Genomic DNA, 9,517 nt, shown 5'->3' with positions numbered 1-9,517 from the left:
GTTATGAGAGGTTGAGGGGGGCCGTTATGGGGAGGGGGACCGGTTCTTGAAGGCCTCGGCCGGGAGGTTGCCCTGCAGCCGTCTGTCGAGGGGGCTTTCCTCCGTGAAACGCGCTGGCTCTGTGCTGGCCGCGGCCGGAGCAAGCTTTGCCTCGTTCTGTGCCGTGTAGCTGTTGTATAAATCGCTGGTCCAAGTGAAAGTACGCCGTACTTCCATACTTAACTGCTGTATTTGCATTTGCAGACCCTCCTCTGCATAAACCCGCCCCTTTTTGAAGTCTATCAGACACTGTTAAGCCCCACACAGCATCATGTGGCGCTCATCGGTACGAAGGGGCTCATGGTGCTGGAGCTGCCTAAACGCTGGGGGAGGAACTCGGAGTTTGAAGGTGGGAAATCCACGGTGAACTGTAGGTGGGTGAAACCTCAGGCGGTCAGCGGCCTCCCTGTCCTGCTGTCCTTCCTCCACAGCATCTTCTCTCCTGAGGCCACACAGACGCAGAAGGCATTGGTTGTATCAGGGGCGTTGGGACAATCACAAATGAAGTTGTTTTGGCTCAGGGACATGCTGGCTGCCAAGTGACCCAAATCAATGACCTTCTGAACTTGTTGCAATGGCTGAGGAGCAGAGTCCTCCTCTGTAGTCTTCTCTTGCCTTTCTGGGGTCTTTTAGCAGTGGTATCTAAAAGCACATATCTAGATGGAGGTAACAAAGGGCTTCAAGTTAAAGCTGTTCCTCCAACTTTAAAAATAGTACAGCTACTGGCTTTGAAACCTTTTAATTGGGTTTCTAGCTCCTCTTGCCCCTGCTTCACTTTAGAAGTAATTTCTGTGTTTCTTTTGACAGTGCATGTTTCTGCTCTGTATTTCAGCACTATTCCTATTGCGGAAAGGTTCTTCACAAGCTCCACGTCTCTGATGTTAAAGCATGCTGCCTGGTATCCCTGTGGGACTTCAGAGCCCCATATCATACTCTTGACTTCAGATAACACTATAAGGTAAAACCTCTTTGTAGGTCATTATCTAAGTACTTTGTTCTGTTGTAGCCAGTCTGATTTTGTGCTTGGTATTTGTGTCCTGCAATTCATACTGGGATTACCAGTAGAAAATAGGATGGGAGAAACTTTAGCCTGACACCATTGGGTGTTCCTGCATCGGCAGGGACATGTGCAGCACTGCTAGCTGAATGAACACTGCTGCTGTTTCTTTCCTCTAGGTTTTACAGTCTGAAGGTACCACAGACACCCATCAAAGTGATTGCTCTTTCAAACACTGAGGAGGAAACTTTTACAATCAAAAAAGGGTTTGTCTGGCTTTTTGTATTTTGAAATGCTTTTGACAGAGTAGGCTTTGTATTCTCAGTTGTGTTTTTAATGAATAAGTGATAAATCTACCTGAAAATCTGATGTGATTTTTTTCATGGACTTCTTCCTACCACAGTGACTGCACTTTTTTTCCCTCCCCATCCTTCTAAAACCAAGTGGTAACAAACCTCTACAGTCAAGTGTTTGTCAGAGTGGTCATTTGAGAAATGCACATTAATACAGGGTTAAGAAGGGCTGTCTGAGTGTGGAATGCAGAAAATAGATAAGTTTTAAATTTCCTTTTTGGCCTAGTTGGAAAGGAAAAACTTGAGGGTCTTTGCTAGTCAAGTCACAGGCTGCAGCACTACACAGGAAATACCAGTACGCCCTCTTCTGTCCTGTAAAGCTAGGCTGGCTGGTGGATGTATTGCAGAAATGAGGTGCCATAGGAAGAACGTTACTTGCATGCTTTTGCTGCTGAAAATAGTGTATCTGAAAGGACTGATGGTGTTCAGCAGTAATTTGTCAGCACAAAGATGGACCCAGTGAAACATGCATGTCCTCACCATCGCGGCTGACTTTAGGTCTTGCTCTGACTTGTCCTAGGAGAGCCTACACAGCATCACTGGGAGAGACTGCGGTGGCATTTGACTTTGGCCCGCTAGTGTCGGTGCCAGTGAACGTTCTTGGCCAGCGAGCGAGTGAAGAAGTGTTGGCTTACCCGCTTTATATCTTGTATGAAAATGGAGAGACGTTCCTCATGTATATCAACCTACTGCAGAGGTAGGATCGCATTTGTCCTAGGGTTTCATGGGGCGCTTGCATGTTTGTACATCATTAGGGTTGGAGAAGCCATCTCCCAATGGCTGGGTCTCCGTAATGGAGGCTGGGCTGAGTTTTACGGTATTGCAGCCTGGTTTCTCTCTCTGTGGCAGTGCTTACAGACTGAAATCCAAGAATAGTGTGTCATCCTTTTTCATCCAGACGTTAAGGGTACAGTATGCACTGCTGAGAATCCACTGTCCACTGTTTAAAATCAGAAATATGAAACGAAGACACTGGACTGTTGAAAGATCAGTGGGTCTAAGGCTGTTTTTTAGGAGTATTTTGGAGCCTTCACAGAACAGATATTTTTAGCTTTGGGTGAGGCTGAAAGAGCCAGTGACATCTTAGGAAAAGAAATATTTTTAGATCATGGAGGGTTTGGAGGCATGCTCCATAATGAAAGGTCAAGAATAGAAACAGGATACAAGAAAAAAATCTTTTCAGAAAACTGAGAATATAGTGGAAAACTTACAAGTTCTAGCATAACTGAGTATTAGTGTGTGGTATTTAGGTCAGAAGCAGTGTTGTCTGCCTCTGCATGGGAAATGATGCAGCATTGAGCAGATCCTGTCCATAGGCAATGAAATGGACTTAGTCTTTCAAAAGACAGACCTCGAGAAATGCCACAGAACGCTGCTGGTAAAGTGCTTTATTACACAAGATGACAATTAAGTGATGATTAACTTGAGCTTTCCATGAGGGCTTTCTGTTCTTGTATGAAAATGTTTCCTCTTGAACTTGTTGAAATGTGGCCTGGTTGCTTTCAAAGCATGAAATCTTATTCCTGAGCTCAAATTTCTTTTGCAAGGTCTCCACCAAGCAGGTGTAGTGTGGCCTCCTTGTCTGCAGAAGTCTGGGTTGCTGCTATCTCATGGAAATTAAGCAGAACTTCAAACCATTTGGGTCTGGGTTTTTTTTAATTGTCTTAATTTGTAGTTATTGTCCAACAAGCTGCCACTTGCAACCATGGGGAACTTTCCTTCCACACCTTGTGTCATGAACGCATCTTCTTTATTCCAGCACTGGAAATCTGGGCAAGCTGCTTGGCCCGCTGCCCATGCACCCTGCGGCGGAGGATAACTATGGCTACGACGCCTGTGCTGTCCTTTGCCTGCCTTGTGTTCCCAACATCCTGGTGATTGCTACGGAGTCAGGAATGCTTTATCACTGTGTGGTGCTGGATGGAGAAGAGGATGATGAGCAGGTACCTTATCTTAGTTTTTATTCTGTACGTATTTTTGTTTCTTTAGTCAAAGTTCCTGGCTGCTAGGTGGCAGGCTGCCTGGAAGTGAATGTCACGTGCCAAAGCAGCATTCTGTTTATAGTGAGGTAGTAAGCCTTCTTCCTATTCTCTGGTGATTTTATTTTACATGGTCAGTTCTGTGTATCCTGTGGGTATATAATTTTTTCCTCAAACTTGCTATGAACTATTTTAAAGAGGATCTTCCAAGAAGAAACCATGTTTCTGAGAGAAAGTGAAAAAAGAAAAGAGACTTGAACTACTTTCTCTAACAATTAATACTCGTTTTTATTATGTAACTCTTTCTTCATGTTATTTGTGTTGGCATTTCTATTTAAATTCTGTTTGACAGAAGAATTCAATGCTTTTTACAGTCAGAAAAGTCATGGGACCCAAGATCTGATCTTATTCCTTCCTTGTATGTGTTCGAATGTGTTGAGCTGGAACTTGCACTGAAACTGGCATCAGGAGATGAAGAGGAGCCTTTGGAGTCTGATTTCTCTTGCCCGATCAGATTGCATCGAGGTAGGGCTGTCGTTCAGGCTGCTGGCTTTTCCTTGCTTTATTTCATGACATTAGGATTGCGCTATTTACAAACGTTCATTAGTGTCAAAGAGTGATACTGGAACAAGGCTTTGCCTGATGTCTTCAGTCAAGCTGTGGAAGGAGCAAGCCTGGGAGGTGCTTTAGTGTTTAGGTTACATCTGGTCACATAATACTAGTTCTTTCAGCTGTGGATTATAAAGCAGAAGTTGTTGCATCTGTGATGACCAACATCAAGCAAGTGCTGTGATGCTGGTGACCCTGAAGAACTTGGATCCAATTATTGGTCTGATGTAGCTGAAGGTTGGGTAGGAGAAACTGTTGGAGGCATTTGATGCATAATTTATTTTTATGCAGAACTCTAATGGATGGGACAAGTTAGTGCTTGTGACAAGATGGTAATGCTGAGTGGACAATAAGTTGATACAGTTGTTCAACGATCCAGGTTTGAAAGTTGAGTTTTTCTCAGTTCAGTGCCTTCTACATTTGCTGTTTAAATTTCAGATCCGAAATGTCCCTCTCGGTACCACTGCACACACGAAGCTGGTGTCCACAGCGTGGGGCTGACATGGATCAATAAACTGCACAAATTCCTTGGGTCAGGTGAGTGATGAGACTCCACTGCATGCAGAGGAAAGAGATTTCTCTCTGAACACTTAAGTTTTACTAATAACAAAGTGGTGGATGTGAGTAATACTGAGACTCCCTGGCCCTGCAAAGTGGATCTCGTGCATGTGACAAATCTCTTTGTAGATGAAGAAGACAAAGACAGTTTACAAGAGTTGGGAGCAGAACAGAAGTGCTTTGTTGAACATATTCTTTGTACGAAACCACTGCCATGCAGGTAAAAACCCAAACCCTTTCTGTTGCTTCCAAATCAGTGAGTTGCTATGGAAATATTTATGATTTGTCCTCTTTTGCTGCATTCTTGCCATTAAAAATACTACAGAATTCAAATAATACGAATAAGCAATTTGTGCATCAGGATTCTTAATGCAGAGTTAGGGAAGCGAAACTCCTGTGTTACATCTGAAAATCATCCATCAAACCAGCAGAAATGTTCATGTCCATTTACCTGACCCAGGACAGCTCTTGGCTTTATTTAGCCAAGTCTTGAATGCTGATGTGTTCCTCTTACTCACTTGTTAAAGATCCGGCAATGCTGTGAAAGAGTATCTGACTTTGGGGAGTGGAGGGGGAAGTTCCTGAGGTACCTTAGGCTTAAGAAGCATCATTTTTTCTGGGCTATGTAGTATCTATCTATCTGTTTTATTTTCTCAGTTTCCTAAGGCTTACTAATTTCTATAGAAGGCTATAAATTAGACATAATGAAAAAAGTTTATTAATAGTTCACTCATCTAAGCTAGCAGAGCTGGCGAGTCGCCACTGGTGTTAGTAGTTACCTGGGGAGAGGGCATTTGGTACAGAGGTGGGATGCAGAGCACCTGTGTGCTCTCCTGGGGAGGTCTGTGCCTTGCACTAGAAGTGGGTGACATTTCCTGGGTGACAGCAGCTTCTGTTTCATGGTGAAGCTCCAGTGCTCCCTCTCCTGGGATGGGCGAGATTGCTCTGGTACCTCTGCCTGCCAGTCGCATGGTGTGGTCTGAGAACAGTTTATTTCGCAGGACTCATTGCAGGGCGTGGTTCTCCATTTAGTGAAAGGTGCCTGGCTTAGGCTGATTGCTACAGCAAGAGCTTTTCCCAAAGAGTGAACTTTCATAACAGCTCCAGGAACAAAGAACTTTTTTTTTTAACTGGGCAATTCTCATGTTTGCTTTCCTTCAGGCAGCCTGCTCCAATCAGAGGATTTTGGATCGTGTCTGACATCCTGGGGCCCACAATGATCTGCATCACAAACACCTACGAGTGTATTACAAGGCCTCTCCTGTACATGGCTCTTAATTCATTTGAAATCTGTGACTGTTGCATGGAAAGGCTCTCAGGCTATAGTTTTTTAATTATTCTTCTTTTGATTCTTTCACCCCAGACTTCTGCACCTCTTAAGACACACAGTGAAGTCTGTCGTCTTAAGCAGTGTGACAGTAGTTATGTATTACTGATAAGGGGTTTGTAGGAGTTATAATTAATTTATATAATTTTTAATGAGTATTAGGACAAGCATTGCTTCAAAAGGTTCTTGACATTATTGTTGGGTTGTTTTTCTTAACTTTTTTAAATGAAGGAATCTGCAAATCAGAAATCAGTTTATAGACAGCAGTGTAGAGATTCTGAATGGGCACCAAGGTTATGCTTGCAGAAAAGGGGAAAAAAAAGAATGGGTTGTTAGTTGGTTTAGGCTGCTCTGGAAAGCAGGTCAGTCTGAGGGCTTGCTTGCCTTGTTATGGAACCTTCTTCGTACGTAAAAGGTATTTATGATTCTTGCTCATTTCAGCTGTTGCCAAACAAAGATGGAGGGATGTGAGCTCTGCCAGCCTTGTCTAGAGCTGGATTTACCACATAATTCAAATATTTTCTCTTGGAACACTTCTGACTTAACTGCCGTAATACGTTAATTCCCCAATTTGTCTTAACTACCATTTAAACTGACGTAGTTTAAATTTTTCTGGTTTGAACTGTGTTCTCCAATTTGATGTTTGGTAGAAGCACAATCCATCCTGCATCCCCTCCCCTGCTGTGTACCAGAGAAGACAAAGATGTTGCTGTTTCCCCTCTCCGTATCCTGGCTGAGTCACAGCATTCATTTGAGAAGCATATCCGAAGTATCCTGCAGCGCAGTTCCGCCAATCCCTTGGTTCTGAAGTAAGAAAATACCTTTTCCTGGGGGACCTGAAGAGGGATGACTCTCAGGAATGCTGTGTGTTCATCAGCTCCCAATTGAACAGTGCATTAGCTTGGACACAGCCCCTGCAGCCCCCGTGGGCCTCTGGCTGTAGAGGGATGCCATCAAATCAAGTAACTGTGCAGGATGGGCGGAGGAACAGCTCACAGCAGGGCTGACCACAGCTGATTAGGGTGCTCAGCCCTGCTTTTGAGTACCTTAAGATACCTTGGGATTTCCTCATATAAGACAAATTATTTATAGCAAAGAAATTTAATTATAGTCCCTCACTTCTGTAACTAAGGCCCCCAGAGCCCTTCCCATAGGTGTACTGTAAGAGGTTTAGCCTAAAGTAAGATTGCAAAACCACATCTCATGCATTCTGCAGGTCTGCTGCTAAAGATTCTGCTCCTCCGCCTGAAGAATGCCTTCAGCTTCTTAGCAGAGCCACACAGGTTTTCAGAGAGGAATATATACTGAAACAGGATCTGGCAAAAGAGGAAATTCAGCAACGGTAAGGGGAAAACAAAACCCCCAAACTCATAACTAACTGCTGAACAACTGTCTCTGTGAAACAACAGCACTAAACACCCAGTACTCTTCTGCTGAACTACCCCTTGTAAATGAGTAAAGTGTCCTCATGTAAGGCTAGTGGAGTGCTGGAACTGGAACCTGAGTTACTGGGGAAAGCAGAGGTGAGCGTAACACTGGATCTCTGTAGTGGCTCAGAGGGGAAAGGGAAAAAAAGTACACGTACACACGTAAATTACTTCTTTTTTTTGCTGTTGTCAGTCTGCGTGTGCCGCTGGGCAACAGAAAATCCTTTGACCTCAGCAATAATCCCGACAGTGCTGCTAAAAGGAAAATGGCATTAAATAAAGTCTCTGCTTCTTCAAATTTTAGTTATACTATAAAGTTAGTGCTAAGTAGAAGAGTTTGTTCTCGCCACTGCCCATTTCTCAGTGTCTGGCTCTTCATACTCCCACGAGCATTAATCACTTCTGTCATATTTTATGTGCAGTCTAAATCATGGTGGAACTGGGTTGCTGTTGTGGGTGGTTTGACTTTATTTTTATTTATTTTAAGAGTGAAGCTGCTGTGGGGCCAGAAAAAGAAACAGCTGGAAGATCTTAATTACTATCGAGAGGAAAGGTGAGTATAATCTGTCTGCTTTTATTGAGTCAGATCTCAGGAATGACAGACCTTTGTCCTCTAAGAAACGCATGGGAAGCAAATGCATTTCCAGCCGTAGGTTGACTCCCTGCTCCAGCTTGCCTTTTCAGACTCCTTGTGCTGTTTCCACACAGACTGCTTTGCATGTAAATCTAAAGTAAACAAACATTTCTCACTTGCATAAAGGAAAAGTTTGCGGGAAATGGCTGAGCGCTTGGCTGACAAGTATGAGGAAGCCAAAGAGAAGCAAGAAGATATTATGAACAGGTGAGTGCAAACTACACGTTTCATCACAGCTCACTTGCTGAACTGGAGTGGCACTTCCTGCCCGCTCTGTCAAAAGACTGGGCTTCTGAAATTCTCTTTGCTGGGGCTCAGTGGTGATTTTTCAGAACTGCTTTAGGTCTAGGCTGAGTCAGCTTGCTGCTCAGAAATGCTATGTGAGAGTAGTGGAAAGAGGAATGTAAAGTCTTGAGCCCTGAGCCTTAGGAAGAGTGACAGAGCACGACTGCTGGTGTCTTAGCTGCTCTAGTAGGTAAGTTAATTCAGCAATTTCTTGCTTTGTACCTGAAGGATGAAGAAGGTACTTCGGAGTTTCCACTTCCAGCTTCCTGTTCTGTCAGACAGTGAAAAAGATATGAAGAAAGAACTGCAGGCAATACATGACCAGCTGCAGCACTTGAGCAATGCCATCAGACAGGTGAGGTAACGAATCATCTGGCTGGTGACACCAACTCCCTCACACCCAGCGACGGTGCTGACAGAACAGAGTCCTTCCAATAGAGTGGCTTTGTACTTCTGTTAAATTAGCAACATCATCTCATCCTAGTAATTCAGACAGAACCTCTGCAAGCCAGTATAAACCCTGAGAAAGTCTACACACCTTCCTCAGTCTTAGCACTAGTGTTCTCTTCTCTTTGTGGGAAGAAATGTGCAAAAGCAAGCAGATTTTAACCCAGAAAAAGCATCTGAATTCATTACAGTATGACACACCAGTTTGTAACTATAACTGGCTTTCACTTTGGCAGCAGTACCAACACTGACTGGGGTCTTTTTTTTTTGTATGTGACTTCTAGGTTAAAATGAAAAAGGAATACCAGCAGAAGAAGATGGAAAAGGGTACCAGGCCCCGAAAACCCAGCATCACCCTCAGTGCCTACCAGAGCAAGTGCATCCAAACCATCCTGAAAGAAGAGTAAGTTAATGCTTGGATCCTCCTGTAGAACTCAAGCCCTGGCCCTTACTTAAGCAATTCCGTTCCAGTTTCGAGGGTACCATTTAACCTCTGGGCTGCTTGAGGGGCTGACTGATGCTCCAGCTGGAGCTTGTTGAAAGGGCCTGAAGCATAAAGTGTGCCAACTCGTGACAGCAGTGCTGGCCATCTTATGCTGCTATTAAACTAAATCTGCTTTAAGTCTGCTTTTTGCCTGAGGATCTTTTGGCAGTCTGTATCCAGCCTCTAATTAACAAAATGATTTGCAACAGTGCTCCCATTCTCTGCTTCTATCATATGAGGCATTTCCCTTCCTGATTAGTCTCCAGCAAAGATGACTTAAACAGCCTTGTGATGTGAATTTCTTTTTCTTGAAGGGGAGAACACATAAGGGAAATGGTAAAACAGATCAATGACATCAGAAGCCATGTGAACTTCTAA

The 9,517-nt window shown here is 43.8% G+C and overlaps 1 protein-coding gene across 1 annotated transcript; it reads left to right on the top strand.

Moving 5' to 3' along the window:
- The first annotated feature begins 252 nt into the window (after positions 1–252).
- NUP88 (nucleoporin 88kDa) lies at positions 253–9,517 on the top strand. Its single transcript, XM_010185534.1, has 16 exons — positions 253–413; positions 872–997; positions 1,216–1,302; positions 1,910–2,086; positions 3,149–3,332; positions 3,743–3,893; positions 4,416–4,514; positions 4,665–4,755; positions 5,697–5,798; positions 6,513–6,671; positions 7,079–7,204; positions 7,777–7,842; positions 8,050–8,130; positions 8,437–8,563; positions 8,940–9,058; positions 9,454–9,517. The coding sequence occupies exons 1-16, from the start codon at positions 340–342 to the stop codon at positions 9,515–9,517; spliced, it is 1,833 nt and encodes a 610-aa protein (XP_010183836.1). The 5' UTR covers positions 253–339.

The sequence above is a fragment of the Mesitornis unicolor genome, unplaced genomic scaffold, assembly GCF_000695765.1.
Source record: "Mesitornis unicolor isolate BGI_N332 unplaced genomic scaffold, ASM69576v1 scaffold17655, whole genome shotgun sequence".
NCBI lineage: Eukaryota > Metazoa > Chordata > Aves > Mesitornithiformes > Mesitornithidae > Mesitornis > Mesitornis unicolor.
The sequence above is the reverse complement of the archived record's forward strand: the minus strand, read 5'-3'. Positions and strand labels throughout refer to the sequence as shown.

Bases quoted from the DNA above. Each gene is read 5' to 3' on its own strand.
- NUP88 (XM_010185534.1), top strand. From the start codon at position 340: ATGGTGCTGGAGCTGCCTAAACGCTGGGGGAGGAACTCGGAGTTTGAA. The intron at 414-871 runs GTGGGTGAAACC...TCTGTATTTCAG, and splicing joins AAATCCACGGTGAACTGTAG to CACTATTCCTATTGCGGAAA. The intron at 8,564-8,939 runs GTGAGGTAACGA...TGTGACTTCTAG, and splicing joins TGAGCAATGCCATCAGACAG to GTTAAAATGAAAAAGGAATA.